The sequence below is a fragment of the Zootoca vivipara genome, chromosome 17 (genome assembly GCF_963506605.1).
Source record: "Zootoca vivipara chromosome 17, rZooViv1.1, whole genome shotgun sequence".
In the NCBI taxonomy this organism is placed as follows: Eukaryota; Metazoa; Chordata; class Lepidosauria; order Squamata; family Lacertidae; genus Zootoca; species Zootoca vivipara.
The window spans coordinates 25,589,041-25,606,010 of NC_083292.1; the positions used below are offsets into that span (position 1 = coordinate 25,589,041).

A 16,970-nucleotide genomic window follows, 5' to 3' on the forward strand; every position below is an offset into this window, starting at 1 on the left:
ATAACCAGGGCCGGATTTAGGTTTGATGAGGCCATAAGCTACTGGAAAATAAAAAAATCCTTCCAGTAGCACCTTAGAGACCAACTAAGTTTGTCATTGGTATGAGCTTTCGTGTGCATATCTGAAGAAGTGTGCATGCACACGAAAGCTCATAACATAGTTGGTCTCGAAGGTGCTACTGGAAGGATTTTTTAAATTTTGTTTTGACTACGTCAGACCAACATCGCTACTTACCTGTAACTAGAACTAAGCTACTGAAGTTAATGGGGCCCTTTATATCTCCAGCTGTCCTTTGTCAACAACAAATTGCCGCTTTTTTGTGTTGAATATATGCTAAATGGTAATTTAGGGACCTAATACCGTAGGTATCTAAAGCCATTTGCACATGTTGCCATGCAACCAGTCCATGCAGAAAATGTAGGCACCCTATATATAGAAATGAGCAAACCAGTGATATTTTAGGGAGCAGGCTAGCAGGCAGGGCCTATTACTTACGTCATAGGAGCCTACACAACACAAAACACTGTTGATGTATGTAGGTTTTGTTTTTTATCTTATATTTTGGGAAAGTACACCCAGGTTTTTTTCCTTTAAATTTTTGGGGGGGCCCAAGAGTGGGGGGTCCTAAGCTATAGCTTGTTCGGCTTATACATAAATCCGGCACTGATTATAACACACACACATAATGAGAGGGTATTTTTTCCATTGAATTTTATTTTTCTTGCATTTTCTCCAGGGAGCTCAGGGTGGTGTACAGTGTTTCCCCCCTTCCTCACAACCCTGTGCAATAGGTGAGAGGCAGTGGCTGCTCAGCAGAGTTCAGGAAATGGGACAAAAGCAGAATCAGGATAAGTGAGGATTACAGCACCTTTAGAAAGGCTAAAATATGTGGATATTTTTAGGGGTGGGGTGGGGGTTGTATGGTGTTGAGAAAGCAGCCAGAGAACATCCCCGTTTGTTTAAAGAGTAGAACTGAAAATAGAATAGAATAATGGCTGGGAGATCAGTAGATTCAGGACAGACAAAAGAATTTTTTCACATATAGATAGATCTGTGGAACTCACTGCCACAAGAATGATGACTACTGACTTAATGGCTTTTAAATGATACATTTCAATGATTAATGGTTTGTCTATGATGACTTAAATTATCATAATGTTCACAAAATCAAACTGAGGTATTTGTTGGATTGTCATTATTCTGAAATGGTTTATTATTTTATTGCTATTGCAATGAAGTATTGATGTGTATTTTTGTTTGGGGGTGATGCTCTGAGCATATTTATATGGAAAAGCAGCATACAAATTTAAATAATAGTCACAGTAATAATTAAAAATTAAAAGGCTGACTTGGTAGAAGGCAATTTCCTATATTATGATTTACCAACTGGATTAGAAACAGTAAGTTCCAAAATACTCCTGTGTTCAACCAATAAGGGAAAAATTTTTTTTTTGGGGGGGGGTGCTGAAGGGAGAGAAGAGACACACACAAAGGATGAGGTTTTTATTTTATTTTACAAAAAGCACTTCCTGTGGAATAATCTCATGCACTCACTATAAGCCTGCCCCTCCCCAAGTCCACAGCTACCCTGAGGGACCCCTCCCAAAACTTTTACGGTAGTGACTTCCTAAAAAAAAATTAAGATTTTTTTTCCTAACTAGTGAATCTGAAACTTTGCTTTGTCTCACTCAGTCCAGGGCTACACAGACTGGACATTTAAGGCACACCCCTACACAAAGAATCTTGGGAATTGTAGTTTGACCCCTCACGGAACTAGAATTCCCAGTACCCTTAACAAACTAGCTTCCAGGATTCTTTTGGGGGAAAGATCACAATTTAAATAATAAAATCACAGCATTGTAGAGTTGGAAGGGACCCCAAGTTTAATCTGGCCTACCCCCTCCCCGCAATGCAGGAATTCTGCCCACAGCCATCCCTGGGTGGACTTGGCCCAACAACCTTCTGGTTAACAGCATGACCCACTGTGACATCAGTTTATAAAAAGATCAGGGAAATAAGGGGCTGCTTTATTAATTTTCTCTTTCGGTAGGGAAATGGGGGGAAGGGAAAACGGAGCCCCCATTTCCAAAATAGTTTCCCACTGCAAAGGAAAACAGGTCGAGAGCACTCTGTGGTCATAGAAGAAAGAGGAGGCAGAGTATGTCCTCAGTGCCTTCACAAGCAGACAACAACTAGAGCAGTCTTGGCCAGTGTGTGGTAGCTGAGGCTGTTGGGAGTTGTAGTGCAAAACAAACATTAGTAAAGGCCGGCCGGGAGCCTCGCCCCAAACCCAAATCCTTCCCCCTTCACAGTTCCAGGGTTGACATCTTTGTAAAACCAGCTCTGCTCTCCTGCCCCCAACCTCTCACACAAGCGGTGGCGAAATTGTGCCCCTCAAAAGAAGCAGAGCCGATAAAAGAGAAGTCCCAAATCGCCAGGAATAAAACACAAGTGGTCGCCGCTCTACCTGAGAAAGGTTGTGGCCCTTAAAAAAAATGACATTGCCTAAAGATTAAGAGATGGCAAGTATTGGGGGAGAGACACCACATGGGTGCGTGATTTGTTTTCTTTGTTTGGTTATTATTTTGTATTTTTATTTCTAATTGAATAGTGTGCATCTTTGGGGGATTTTTTTTTAAAAATGACATTGCACATGGCCCAGAAGGGCTGGGTGCTGCTGCCGCTGCCACCCTAGCCGGTCCCTGCCGGCCCCTTTCAGAGAGGCAGGTAGAGAGAGTATTCCGAGTGGGCCCACTTCTTCGCTGCCTTGGTCCTCCCGATCATGGGCAGCTTCTGGGTGTAGCGGGAGACGTGGCCGGGGCCGTGGTGGTGCAGGAAAGAGGTCTGGAAGAGGCGCCCCTGGCACTGCCTCTCCGCCTGTCGACCCGCGATCAAGAAGCTGAAGCGAGGCGGCCCCTGGGGGGAGAAGCGGCACTTCTGGAAGACGTCCCGGACGCCCAGGCGGTACCCCTGCTGGCGAGAGGCGCTGCGCGACCGAGCCAGGCTGGCAGGGCGCTGCAGGTGGGCCCGGCTGGCTGAGAACTCCCCGCGGGGGCTCTCCTCTTCCCGTGGGCTGACGGTGGCGTTGGCCGTCAGCTGGGGCATCTTGCGGGCCGTCTCCCCGCCCCCAAAGGCTGGCGGCTCCTTTTTGGCATCCGCCACCTTGGGAGTGCTGGCCGGCAGCGGCTCGGCTGGGCACAGTCCTGAGCCAGTGCCGAAACGGGTAGCCAGGCTGTCCCCAAAGAAGCAGTACAGCTCCTGGTAGATCTCGTTCAACGAGGTGGTTGGGGGGTCCGTGGAGATGCCCACACCGGCCTGGGGCCCACCGCTGCCCAGCTGGAGCAGGTGGCTGGCGATGCCAAAGCCGAACTCCACCTGAGGGTCCTGGAGAGGGCTGAGCCAAGGGCAGCCTTCCCGCGAGCGCCCCTCTGCGCCGGAGCCTTCCGCCTGGACAGGCGCCGATACAGCCTGTGCCTTCATCTTCAGGAGCCGCTCCACTGCCACCTGGAGGAAGGGAGGAGGAACAGCACATCCAATGAGCATTGGCAGTGGGCAGAAGTGGGCTGGCACATAATGCGCTCGCAGGCTGGGCCTCATGGGGAGCGGGTTACGCAGTGTTTCTCAAATTTCCCCAGCTGTTGTTGGACTACAACTCCCATCGTCACTGACCACCGAAAGGCTGGACTATATTTTTGCAGGCCGAGATTTCTCAGAAATCACCCCTACCCTCATTCGTCTCTTTTGAATTTGCTTGTAGATTTGGATCGAGACATAAACAACTAAGAGACATAACTCACACCTTTTGAGAGCAGCCTGGGCCTCAGCTGCCAAGTTTTGGAAGCCTTTTGATCTCAATCTCTGGGCTATTGGCTATTCCAACTTTTCGCAAATCACCAAAAAATCTCACATAAGCTAAAAGTGTCCAAAGGGCTTGCGATCCCTTCTTTGCCATTTGGTTTATTTCCTATACAAACACAGCAGCTCAGGAGTGTCGGGTCACACAGGTCTGTGCAAATGTCTGGATTTAGTACAGTTTAAGGTAACTTTTTCATCTTTTTTCAAAGTATTAAAAATTGTAATTGTTCTGATTTAGACCAGTGGTTCCCAAATGCAGTGGTGCCATCCCCTGGGGGGGGGGCAGTGGGATTGCCTAGTGGGGTGCTAAGAGGCAAGGGGTGTTGGTAGGGGGGGACAGGACTGGAGGTGTCAATGACTTTGAAAAGCTGCTGTCACAGGATCTGGTTAATCAATTTTATTCAGTGTAATTCATTAAACTAACACGTTTTAATTGGCTTTTGAATAAACACGCATGGTTTTTTTTTACTGTTTTGGGATTTTATTGTGCTTCCTTACTGGCTCATGCAAACTGTTATTGCAAACAGCGCTTTCTATAGCATAGAGGGCTCTGGGGATGAATTTATGGAACCAAAGGGATGGTGGCCCAAAAAACCTCTGGATTAGACCATGGAACCCTTTGTTTATAATAGATCACACACACCCTTCCCTCTTCCTTTTATTGATGCAGTAAAATTGTGTGGCTGCATCCTATTATTTCCTTACGGGCAATCTTATCATCCCTTTTTCTTTTCTTTTTCTGCAACCCTGCTTGTTGTCAATGAAATTCGATTTTAAAAATGAAAAAAGTATCTCATAAGGTACCAGCAGGGACTTACCAGGATGGCTCCATAGACTTTGTGCCCATCAGCCTTCACCTGAGCATTGGACACAGAGTAGTCATCAAGCACGGCCTGCAGGTTCGACCAGTAGGTGGAGAGGTGGGGATAGAGAACCCTCTCCACTGCCTGGGTGAGAAGAGGCGGAGAAACAGAGAGACAACACAGGTCAGCTGTGCTGGTCACTAGGCTGGGGAGACACAGCCAAGAGGAAGACCACTGTAGCCCCTGCATTGGCCCAGGCTAGATCCTTGCAGTGTCACTGCCCTTGGGCCTGGTTCAGAAGAAGCTCTGGCACAAACTGTCCATCTGTTACCCCATCTGCTACCTGCAGTTTCAATGTCCTTGCATCAATTTACAAATCCCTGAATGACTTACGTCCAGGGTACCTAAGGGACTGCCAGAACCCTTCTATTCCAGCTTGATCACGGCCATCATCTGCAGGGCAAAGCTCATTTGACAATGACAATAAACCTTTAGTGTCACTGGCTCAGTCCTGTGGAACTCTCTGCCACTAGCGATACAGCAGGCCTTTCTGTGCCACCCGCTGAAAACTTTCCTATTCTGTCAGGCTTATGCAGGCAGTTAAGAATACATTATTTCATCTATGGTCGGCGGTTTTACGATTTTAACTTTTCCATATGGTTTCCGTTGTATGGTTTTATGTGCAACTGATGCAAATGGCTCTGATATGTCTGCAGTGTTTCCCAACCTTGTGCCTCCAGATGTTTTGGGACTACAACTCCCATCATCCCTAGCTAGCAACACCAGTGGTCAGGAATGATGGGAATTGTAGTCCGAAAACATCTGGAGGCACAAGGTTGGGAAACACTGGCTTAGAAGGACCCCTCACACATATTGATGTTCCTTTCCATTTTCCAGGTAACCTGCACCATGCAAAATCTGACAGAGGCCTCTCTAATTGCAGCTGGTGGTGTGATGATCCCTGTTCATCCGGAAGAACTTGTGCACGTAGAGAAACTGGTGAGTGCCCTGTTAGCAGACCTTGCAGCTTGGGTGAATTTGATCGAAGTAATCGCTTACAGTTTCTGGAGTTTAAAGGCTTTATTCATGCAGGAACTTTTTACAATATGAGTGGAGATGAGACAGAAAATAATGCATAGGGGTATCTAATAATAATAATAATAATAATAATAATAATAATAATAATAATAAATAAAATACAAAAATGCCAGTTACCTTCCATCCCAAGGCATGTAGCCCCACAACAGCCCCATAGTGGGAACAGAGTGGGCGGACGGGATCGGCCAGCACTTTCTGCAGCGACAGCAGGATCTGGTGATATAGGCCGCTCACCAAGTCACCGTGAGTCCTGAAAAAGTTTTGCAGTGTATGCAGCATGTATCAATTTATGGCAAAAGAAAAAAGGGGGAAATGAAAAGTAAGAAAAAAACCAGCAGGCAGGTCCCTGCCCCAAGGAGCCTGCAAACTAGCCCACCCAAGAGTCTCTTCTGAAACAGCTTGCCTAGCGAATCACTTTTCCTTACCGTGCCTCCTCTCTCTTGGGTGGGCTAGTTTGCAGTGGAATGTAGAGTCAGCCTGAGCTATATAAACCTGATTTGTCCGAACAGACAAGCAACATTTTAAAAGACCTTTATTTGCAAGGCAATCCAGTTTGGGCACCATTGCTTTCTGCTTGTCAAGAGTACAAATTCAACAGGGCTTTGTTTGTTTTGTTGCTATTTTATTAATGTTGATAATCATAGAATCATAGAGTTGGAAGAGACCACAAGGGCCATCCATTCCAACCCCCTGCCAAGCAGGAAACACCATCAAAGCATTCCTGACATATAGCCATCAAGCCTCCACTTAAAGACCTCCAAAGAAGGAGACTCCACCCCACTCCTTGGCAGCAAATTCCACTGCCGAACAGTTCTTACTGTCAGGAAGTTCTTCCTAATGTTTAGGTGGGATCTTCTTTCTTGTAGTTTGAATCCATTGTTCCGTGTCTGCTTCTCTGGAGCAGCAGAAAACAACCTTTCTCCCTCCTCTATATGACATCCTTTTATATATTTGAACATGGCTATCATTGTATAATATTGTTTTATAGATACGAATGCTGTCATACTTTGTGAATCCTTTCTTGTAAATTTTTTGGTGTAACTGTGATGTTTAGCGTACTTTTTTAGTTGTTTTGTTAATAGCGTTACATAGATGGTAATTGTTTTATTTGGGGTTTGATTGTTTTACTGATTATTTGTTAAGCGTTCTATATAATTTATGCTGTATTCATGATGTTCCATTATGTTATTTTTTTTATCTTTCGTTTGTAAGCTGCTTTGGGATTTATTTGAATAAAAAGCGGCACAGAAATAGAATCAACCAAGATGATGCTAAAAGAGTTAAGGATATTTTTCTCTCCACGGGTTTGCTCAACCGATGGGACAGTGCACGTCTAGATAAAAGAAAATATTTCTTCATGAAACACATTTGCTAAACCGTGGAACTCGCTCCCCCAGAATGTCAGGATGAAGCTAGGGTGTATTAACCAATGGCTTTGGTGTGGCAGGAATACAGCCTACTGCCGAGGGTCATGCCTGTTCCTCTGTCCACAATTGCCTCTAACTTCATCCATGAGGCCAGGCATAGGCAAACTCAGCCCTCCAGATGTTTTGGGACTACAACTCCCATGATCACTAGCTAACAGGACCAGTGGTCAGGGATGATGGGAATTGTAGTCCCAAAACATCTGGAAGGCCGAGTTTGCCTATGCCTGTATGAGGCTCCCTTAAGCTTGCCAATGACCGAATGTGGCCCCCAGACTTTTCCGCTAGATGGAATCATCGAATTGTAGCATTGGAAGGGACCCCCCCACGGTCATCTGGACCAACCCACAACTGGAAAATTCCTGACAGGTGGCCACCTGTTAAAAAAAAAGAGCAGAGTCCCCAAGACATTTCAGTAGGTGACATCCCAAAGAGGAAGGTGCACCTCCCAGCCAGTTACCTCAGCGGGAATCCGGGGGGGTGGGGGTGGGGAAGGCTCTCCCAGCCGCAAAGGAGGAAATGGCGTACCAGAAGATGTGTCCCAGCAGCATGGCTGCGTAGTCACGCAGGGTCCAGTGATCATTGAGGGGGTTGATAGAAGCCGCCAGGGGTTCCAGGACGCAGTACATGACGCTGGCAATGAGGCTCTTGACGTAGGAGCCCAGGCACAGGTAGGGGTTCTGGATGAGGCTCTTGGCCACGTGCAGAAGGCGGTTCAGCTGCTCCAGGTCATGGCTCACGGACTTGACCTGCCAGGGGATCCAGGAGAGGAAAGGCAGGCTCAGAAGCCAGCAGAGGACCAGGCCGTACATCACCCCCTGGGCAGCCCTCGGGCCTTAGCTGACTGGCACACAGCCTCTCCCCTCAAGGGTGGGCACCCCTCGCAGCCTGGAGGTGCCTTCCTTCATACCTAACCTTACAGCAGTTGTAAACACAACCTCCTTCTCTCACTCCCATGCACAATGTAGGCTCCAAATATCTGAGAGGCCACCTTCTTTCCCACAGTCCCTCTTAGGTGTTAAGATCAGCAGAGATCTCTTGGTTCTCCAAGCTAAACATCCCTAGTTCCCCAAACTGTTCCTTACAAGATGCTGTTTCCAGGCCCTTTATCATTTTGGTCGCCCTCCTCTGTACACATTCCAGCATCTTGTGAATGAGCTGAGGTTCATGCCAGCTTTGACAGGAAGTGCCACTCCGAAGGACACCTACAGGCCCAACCGAGTGGGGAAGCCTGTGCTGGTTGTTGCAGAAGCCCTCCCCAAGGGGTGGGGAGAAACTGGGCACTTGCCACTCAACTCACCCCGCTCACAACGTAGACAAAGTAAGGCAGGAGAGCCGCAATCTTTGAATTGGTTTGCAGGTCCTGAAGAGCCACCTAAGCAGGAGGGAAGTGGAAAGGTTAGGGGACTGGCAAGGTGGGGGGCAGTTTGGTGCCCTTGGATGGGTGAGACTTCATTGTGCATGGTCAAAGCACCATCTATCTATCTATACATATAAAAATAAAAATATATTATATATATATATATATATATATATATATATATATATATATATATATATATATATAAATGTAGAAGGGCCATGGTTGTTATAGTCCACTTTTCTTGGAAACCGCTTGACCGATTCCACTCAAATTTGGACACAGCGTTCCTTGCCAATACGAGACTGTTTGCAGAACCTTTGAGTCTCCAAATCGCACACCTAACACAGGTAAAAACGTGAATTTGACTTTAAAAAACCTAGCGCCCTCCAGTGGACGTGAAAGGAATATACACCATACTGTGTAGGAATAGCACTACGTAGCTCCCACGCAGTCCCAGATGAACAGGAGGCAGTCAGGGCAAGGAAAGCTTAACGCCTGAGAATGTTTGTACTGTGTGGCAAGGGGGGAAAAATTAAAAAGAGCCACCCAGGCTTAAAGTCAACAAAGGGCATTAACAAATGGCCTATATATAAAGAGAATTACTTTATATATAGTCAATATAGGCACAAAGTTAATTTTTTTTAACTTTTTTAATGGTGGTGTGCCTCGTGATTTTCTTCATGGAACAAGTGTGCCTTTGCCCAAAAAAGGTTGAAAAACACTGTACTAAACAACTACTGAGCCAGGTTCAAGGCTCTTGTATCAATTTTAAAAGCCCTGAACCACTTAGGTCTTTTCTATTCCATGGTTAGCAAACGCTGCTCTTTTTTTTTTTTAAATACATTTTATTCCGATTTTCCAAATTCAACAAATTAACAAAACCAATCTTTTATACAAAATCTTATATTCACATCTTTTACCTTGCTCCGCCGAGCTATGACTTCCCCCCCTCCCTTCATGCGGTTTTCTTGTTAATTCCCTTTTTTGCAGTTCCTTTTTTAACATATTGGTCAATTCGTAAGGTTTATTTTAATCCTGCGAGAGTTTTTAATGATCTACAGTTTTTCTCCATATAGTCCACATATTTACTCCAGTCCTTTTGAAACCTTGTCTCCCCCTGGTCACGAATCTTGCATGTCAATCTAGCAAGTTCAGCATAGTCCATCATTTTTATCTGCCACTCCACAATTGTAGGTAATTCCTGTAGTTTCCATTTTTGGGCTAACAAAGTCCTAGCCGCGGTTGTTGCATACATAAACAGTGTTTGATCTTCTTTTCTAATCTCTCCTCCTATTATTCCTAACAAAAATGCTTCTGGGAAGGTATATCTAAACATCTTTTTCAATTCATTATATAAACTTTCCCAAAATCTTTTAACTTTTTCGCATGTCCACCACATATGATAAAATTCACCATCTTTCTCTTTACATTTCCAGCAACTTTTATCACTCATTCTATACATTTTAGCTAACTTAACTGGAGTTAAATACCATCTGTACATCATCTTATATACATTTTCTTTCAAGGCAGTACATGCTGTAAATCTTAAAGTTTGATTCCATAGTTTCAACCACGCATCATATTCAATATTATGCCCCAAATCTTTTGCCCATTTAATCATCACTTCTTTTGTCAACTCATCTTTTGTATACCACTCCAACAACAGATCATACATCTTTGTCAAAAGCTTTGTTTTGCCTTCTAGCACTTCTATTTGAAATTTGGATCTTTTATCCTCAAAACCTATTTTTCTATCTTCTTTAAGCACATCATTTATTTGATGGTATTCTATCCATCCTGTTAACACTCCTTTAATGTCCTCAAAAGGTTTTAAACTCCATCCTTTTTCAGTTTTCGTCAAGATTTCCTCATACGTGGCCCGCCTCTTTTCCATATTTACTTTCTTAACTGTTAATACCTCTGCTGGTGAGTGGTTAGCAAACGCTGCTCGGGATGCACTTCCAAAACTCCAGGCCGCAAACCCAAATGCTCCCCAAACCACTCTCACTACCACTTTGCACTTGACCTGTCTGAGGTTTCGCCCAGATCAGAAAATGTCTGCTTCTTCCTGTTTATCCACCCAGCACAATTCTGCTCTCTGATTCCACCTGTGGCCCCAGCCATTGCTTCGATCGCTCCCTCGCCCCTCTGCTCATTGCCCACCTTCATCAGCTGGGGGTCGTCCCCCAACACGGCCCGGGTCACATGCTGGTAATACTTTAGCAGGTCGTCTGTCAGGGCTGAGACGGCGCTGGGCACTGGAAGGATGAGAGGGAGAGATTGTGGGGGTTGTAGCGGGTGGGGGAAAGGAAGGACGCAACCAACCAATCGGGTTCTTTTCAGAATCTGCGACATGCTCCATGTGGGGCTTCCCTTGCGCTTGATCCAGAAGCTGCAAAATGCTTCAGCACAATTGCGGACAGGAGTGAGGCCTGAGGTTTATCACCTCAGTCCCACACAGTTCAGCAACCCATTGCTTCCTTGTCGCCTAGGCCTGTGGGGCAGAAGGTCGGGGCGCTTCAACTGGCCACACAGAGCCAGGGCATTTTTCAACCTGAGGGCCACATTCCCTTTTGTGTGACCTTTCAAGGGCCATGCACCACTATTGAGTGGGTCGTAACATACCTCACAAAATTGTTTTTGCAAGGAGGAGGGGGAGGGAGAAAGACATTGATTTCCTTGGAGGAAAGGTGGGGTATAAATGTAATAAACAACAAATTACAAAAAAAACCCAACATTAAAGCCTGGGATTCACTTTGAGGGGCGGGTTGGGAGAGAGAAGCAGGGTTGTTGTTGTTGTTGTTGTTGTTGTTGTTACTTCAACAAATACAACTAAGCAAACTGTTCTTACCAGAGCCTTGTGGTTCCAAGTTTCCTTTCCCATCTAGGTAAGAGACATGAACTAGAAAGAAAGCAAAGAGAAGAGGGTCCATGGTTTAGCTCAGGCATCCCCAAACTGCGGCCCTCCAGATGTTTTGGCCTACAACTCCCATGATCCCTAGCTAACAGGACCAGTGGTTGGGGAAGATGGGAATTGTAGTCCAAAACATCTGGAGGGCCGAAGTTTGGAGATGCCTGGTTTAGCTGCTCAACCCAGCCTTGGATTACTGCAATGTGCTCCCCCCTTGAAGGCAACTCAGAAACTTCTATTGGTCCAAAATGCAGCAGCCTGATAACTGCCTGGGGTTCCGTTTAGATCTCATATAATCCATTGTTTGAAAACAACTTGCACCAGTTGCCAGCCCTTTTCCAGGCCCGATTCAAGGTGGTCGGGTTAGTACTTAAAACCCGAAGCAACTCAGGCCCCAAATACCAAAACCGACGGCCTCCTTCCCTGCAGATCCTCTCAGGTGCTAAAGGTTGGTTAACTTCATTAAATCCAGGCACCGAGGTGGATGTTCAAAAGTACAACAAAGTGGTAAAAGGAAATATAAGCCAAAAGAAGGAGGAGAGCCAGCAAGAAAGGCATTTAGTTAAAAGATTTCTTCGAGCTCCGATAAGAGCGTCTTACCTCGGCGCCATCTTTCTATATCCTTCCAGACATTACACACTACATTGCTTTTTTTGAATTGCATCAAGGGGCTGCCTACCTCTCCCACCTCCGGTTTAAAATGCCTAATAAAGGTTTGATAAGTAAGCTAAAGGTTGGTGGAGGGTCAGAGCCATTTTGGCACCAAAGGCGAACCACAAAATGGCAGTTCCCCCCCCCCTCCCTGCCAGGTAAGATGGGGTGGGGACATATCTACATCAGGAACAAGGGGGGAATCTACATCAGGATCTTCTGCCCCTGTGGACCCTGCTGCCTGGGGCAGTCGCCTCACCCCTTTGCCCTGCACTCCCTACCCCCTGAGGCCTACCTCTCACAGCTGCTTCAGCACAGCCCTTGGGGATGTTGGTGGCCAAAGCCAGCTCCACCAGGTTGACCTCACGATCCTCCTGGAAGTACAGTTCGCCGTCCTTGATGGCACGGAATGGGAGGGCGTCCTGAGAGCCATAGCCACACACTGCCTGCAACAGATAGCACACCCTCAGTCTCTCAAGGCCGCCAACCTTGCAAAGCAGCCACAGGAGCACACACACACACACTCTCTCTCTCTCACACACACCCCATTTCCTAATTAGCCTGCCAACCCCATTAAAGAGGACCCCTCCCCCACTGTGACGTGGCTACTAATCTGCCTGGTTTTAGTTGATAACAGGAGCCTGTGTTCTTATGCTCCTTTGCACCTTATGTCCCTCAGGCCTGGGCGAAAGCAGCATCCTAAATCATTCTAACTATCAAGGAGCTTCCTGGCTTTTAGGTGCCGCCAAGAGGGAAGATGTCCAGAGAGGGGTCCATTTGGGGCCAGGTCTCAAGAAAGCCAGGCTTCCTGGGTTCACCTCGACATTGCTCCAGCGCAGAGCGCGATTGAAGTCCTCCACCGTCAGCTTTCTCCGTTTGGTGTGTTTCATGAACTGGGAACTGTTCTGAAAGTGAGAGGAAAGGACATACAAAAAGTCCCATCAGATGAAGTCAGGTCCTTGGGCTGTCTAGCACGATACTGTCTGCTCCAGGTGTGCTCCCCGCCCCCACTGTGGACCATCAGGCATCCTTAGACCACAACAGGATGGGGCTGATGGGAATAGTGGCCCAAAATGACCATGCTGCCCACAACTGATGGGAGTTCAGGTCCAAAATATTTAAAGGTGGAAAAAGAAAATGAATGCACTTTCAGCATACATTGTTGGTTCCCTTGGCTTTTATTACATACATATCTGCATTTTTAAAATTTATATTTTTTATGTCATTGCAGGTTTGATTTCATGGTTTTTTCTTTCTTTATCAACCTAAGGAATGGGGGAAATTGCTAAAGGTAAAGGGCCCCTGGACGGTTAAGTCCAGTCAAAGGCGACTATGCGGTTGCAGCGCTCATCTCGCTTTCAGGCCGAGGGAGCCAGTGTTTGTCCACAGACAGCTTTCCGGGTCATGTGGCCAGCAGGACTAAACCGCTTCTGGTGCAACGAAACACGTGACAAGTGCCAGAGCGCACGGAAACGCCATTTACCTTCCTGCCACAGCAGTACCTATTTATCTACTTGCACTGGTATGCTTTTGAACTGCTAGGTTGGCAGGAGCTGGGACAGAGCAACGGGAGCTCACTCCGTCACGGGGATTCGAACCGCCAGCCTTCCGATCGGCAAGCCCAACTGGCTGATCAGTCACCAAAATAGTGTCCTATTGGCAAACTGGGGCTGGGAAGGAGACAGGTTGTCAACAGCAGGAGGGATGGAGGGTCCAAAGATGGGCCCTCCATTTCCCAGAATCCTCAGGACTGGACCCACCAAGGCCTCCCTCACCTGAGTGGCTTCTCGCAGACGGTAACAGACATCTTCAGCCAGGAGGGAGGCCACCTCGTCCGTCAGCTCCACCCCAGTGCTCTCGGCCATCAGCCGCACCGACTCCCGCGGGATCTCCACAAAGCGGCGCTCCTCCCTATCCGACATGGCTGTGGCAGCTGGACAGGTAAGAAGGCTTCACTGAGGCCTACATGAAAGAGAGGTTGAGCATGCTGCAAGAGAGAGACAGTGGGGTGTAGTGGTTAGAGCCAGACTAGGACCTAGGAGACCAGGGTCCCACTTGGCCTCGAAGTTCACTCAGGTAACCTTGAGCCAGTAATTGCATCTCACCCTAACCTACCTCATGGGGTTGTTGTGGGGATTAAATGGGGAGGGGGGATTTTATTTATTTATTCGATTTCTCACAATTTATACACTGCTTGACTCAAAGAAGTTTACAAAAAAGAGTAAAACTAGACATTCAAGATAAATTTACAATAGTTTATAAACATACAAAAAGTTAAAACAAACTGAAATTCACATTAGCATTTCTAAGCATCTGGGAAGGGTTAGAATGCTTTTGGCAGGCACCAAAACGAATACAGTGAAGTTGCTTGCTTGGTATCAGTAGGAAGGCAGTTCTGAAAGGGAAGTGCTGCCACACTAAAAGACCAAGATCTTAGAAAGGCCAGACAGGTATTATGTGGCACTTGTAATAGTGCCCATTTTTGCCAAGCAAAGCTGTCAAGTGGGTATATATGGGGCTTATGAATGTGGCTTCTGTCTGATAGCCTATGTACCGAAAGGCTCGGTGACAATGAATCTATCTTTTTTAGTTACTTTTATTTCATAAAAAGTATTTCATAAACTGCGGGAGGCAGTGGAAGACAGGAGTGCCTGGCGTGCTATGGTCCATGGGGTCACGAAGTCGGACACGACTAAACGACTAAACAACAACATTTCATAAAGTGTATCTGCTGCTTGATTGTAGAAGAACCTTCAGAGTGGTTTACTAAAAAGACTCTATTATGCATGTATATGGTCCCAGGTTCAACTCCCAAAGGCATCTCCAAGTAGGGCTGGGTTGAGATTTCTTGAATGAAACCCCTGACAGCTGCTGTCAGTCAGTGTAATAGACAATTCTGAACAATCTGACTTGGTATAAGGCAGCTTCTGACCTTCCTAACACCTTGCCCAATTTTAATCTGGCCAGTGTCTGCAGTAGAACTGCATCTGGGAACTACCTGGGCCCCACCACAGAAGCAAGAGGAGTGGGGGGGAAACCCACAAGAAAAATAATAAAAATTTGGGGTCTTAGGTTACAAGCTACGTATGGTATGAGGGCACACCAGGCTGCCATCATTCTTCCACCTAAGCAGGGCATGGTCTATTTACTGCCTGATTGTGAAATGGAGACCCCACCATGTGATCCACATCTATAATGCCGTGAGAGGCAGGAAAGGAGGAAGGTGGGGTATAATGTAGAGTAAATTGTTGTAATCTGGGACCTTAAGTACAAAAGAAGAGCCTGCTGGATCAGGCCAGTGGCTCATCTACTCCAGCATCCTGTTCTCTCAGTGGCCAACCAGATGCTTGTAGGAAACAGGCTAGCCAGCTCTTTCCCTTACAGCGGCTTCCAGCAACTGGTATTCACAAGCATCTATGGCATAGCCATTGTGGCTAGTAGTCACTGATAGCTTTTGTTTATATTCTATGACTTTAGTGGGTAATAAATGAACCATTCGACTAATACTACTACTATTAATAGTATCACCAACTGCACAAGAAAAAAACAGCAGAAATAAATGTAAGGAAATAAAACAAACCTCTCCATTATCTCCCGCCTCCCACAGTCGCCATTGCCAAGCTCCCTCTTCTCGCCCACCGGCCCGCCCTCAGCCCCATAGGGGTAAACAGTTCATTCAAAATTGGGAAGAGATATTGGAAGGAAAGGAGAGCTGGATCCTTGAGAGGATGCGGAAAGAGTTTCTTTATAAATCTGTACAGCATGAGACGCTTGATCTCAGGGTCGTGAGTTCGAGCCCCACGTGGAGCAAAAGATTCCCGAATTGCAGGGGTTGGACTAGATGACCCTCGTGATCCCTTCCAACTCTACACTTCTATGATTCCATAGTTGCATGCGGGGAGGGGGGGAGGAATGAGAGCAACCTTAGAGCCGCCGCCCGGATAATAGAAAGCGGCAAGAGAAGTGAAAAGAAGTTACCTGCTTCCCACCTCCAAGACCTCTGCCTTCTCCAACCACGCCTTTCTTTGTGGCTCAGTCAATCAGCAGCAGCAGCTTGGCGAGAAGCGGGGCCGCGCAGCTCACCAGAGCTCCTATTGGTCCCGGCGTCGCAGCGCCTCGTCGCCACGTGACGAAGTAAGGGCAGAAGCCGCCGGTGTTGCCAGAATCCCGTCATGTGACAGAGCGAGGTCAGCCGCCCAAGGCTGTAGCTTAAAGGGGCAGCAACTCTGAAGCAGCCGTGTTTAAGTCAGCTGCGGCAAAAGCAACGGAGTTTTGTTGCGGCGACTCGTATAGTTATTTCTGGCATGAGCTTAGCTACATAGATGCATGAAGTTGGTAGGTATATGGAGCATACGAGGTGCAAAGGGATGAGAGGGAGTTATATTAGTGGGTTGAGTTCAACTCACAGTAGAGTAGACCCATTGAAATGAATGGATCTTACCGGTAGGTAGTTTTGTCGATCATTTCAGTGAGCCTACTCTGAGTAGCACTGCACTATCATTGGATCCAACCCAGTGGGGCCAAGCAAGCATGAAATTGTAATGGGACAATTCAAATACAGCTGCACTAATGTATCTACACAGCAGCATGCATTTAAAGCACATTTAGTGGATGTTTAAAGCACATTTAGTGGATGACCTGCTGCCCCAATGAATCCTGGGAGCTTTACTTTCCCCATCAGAGAGCCAGGATTCCAAGCACCTATAACGGACTATAGTTCCCATGATTCTTTGGGGAAAACCATGTGCTTTAAATGTGCACTAGATGTGCTTTTAATGTATGGTTTGGGTATGCCCACAGTGATCAACCTCGGATGACTTTTACACTAGTTGCTGCTATTGTGATTGGCCATGGATTTGTATTTG

At 46.6% G+C, this 16,970-nt stretch overlaps 1 protein-coding gene across 2 annotated transcripts; it reads right to left on the bottom strand.

The window, feature by feature from the left end:
* Positions 1–488: 488 nt before the first annotated feature.
* TAF6L (TATA-box binding protein associated factor 6 like) lies at positions 489–16,136 on the bottom strand. 2 transcript variants are annotated; one of them, XM_060269534.1, is made up of 11 exons: positions 15,686–16,020; positions 13,881–14,067; positions 12,924–13,010; positions 12,401–12,551; positions 11,395–11,445; positions 10,707–10,801; positions 8,481–8,555; positions 7,709–7,929; positions 5,874–6,006; positions 4,674–4,802; positions 489–3,504 (listed from the first exon to the last, which is right to left on the bottom strand). In XM_060269534.1, the coding sequence occupies exons 2-11, from the start codon at positions 14,025–14,027 to the stop codon at positions 2,716–2,718; spliced, it is 1,878 nt and encodes a 625-aa protein (XP_060125517.1). In that variant the 5' UTR covers positions 14,028–14,067; positions 15,686–16,020; the 3' UTR covers positions 489–2,715. The 2 variants fall into 2 exon arrangements, with proteins under 2 accessions (XP_060125517.1, XP_034955247.1); XM_035099356.2 differs by lacking the exon at positions 15,686–16,020 and adding an exon at positions 16,084–16,136 and having other exon boundaries at positions 490–3,504.
* Positions 16,137–16,970: the final 834 nt, after the last annotated feature.

Excerpts from the sequence above, each read along its gene's own strand:
- TAF6L (XM_060269534.1), bottom strand. The coding sequence starts at position 14,027 with ATGTCGGATAGGGAGGAGCGCCGCTTTGTGGAGATCCCGCGGGAGTCG. Across the intron at positions 8,556-10,706 it reads ACGACCCCCAGCTGATGAAG|GTGGCTCTTCAGGACCTGCA; the intron begins GTGGGCAATGAG and ends CCTCCTGCTTAG. Across the intron at positions 4,803-5,873 it reads TACATGCCTTGGGATGGAAG|GCAGTGGAGAGGGTTCTCTA; the intron begins GTAACTGGCATT and ends CTTCTCACCCAG.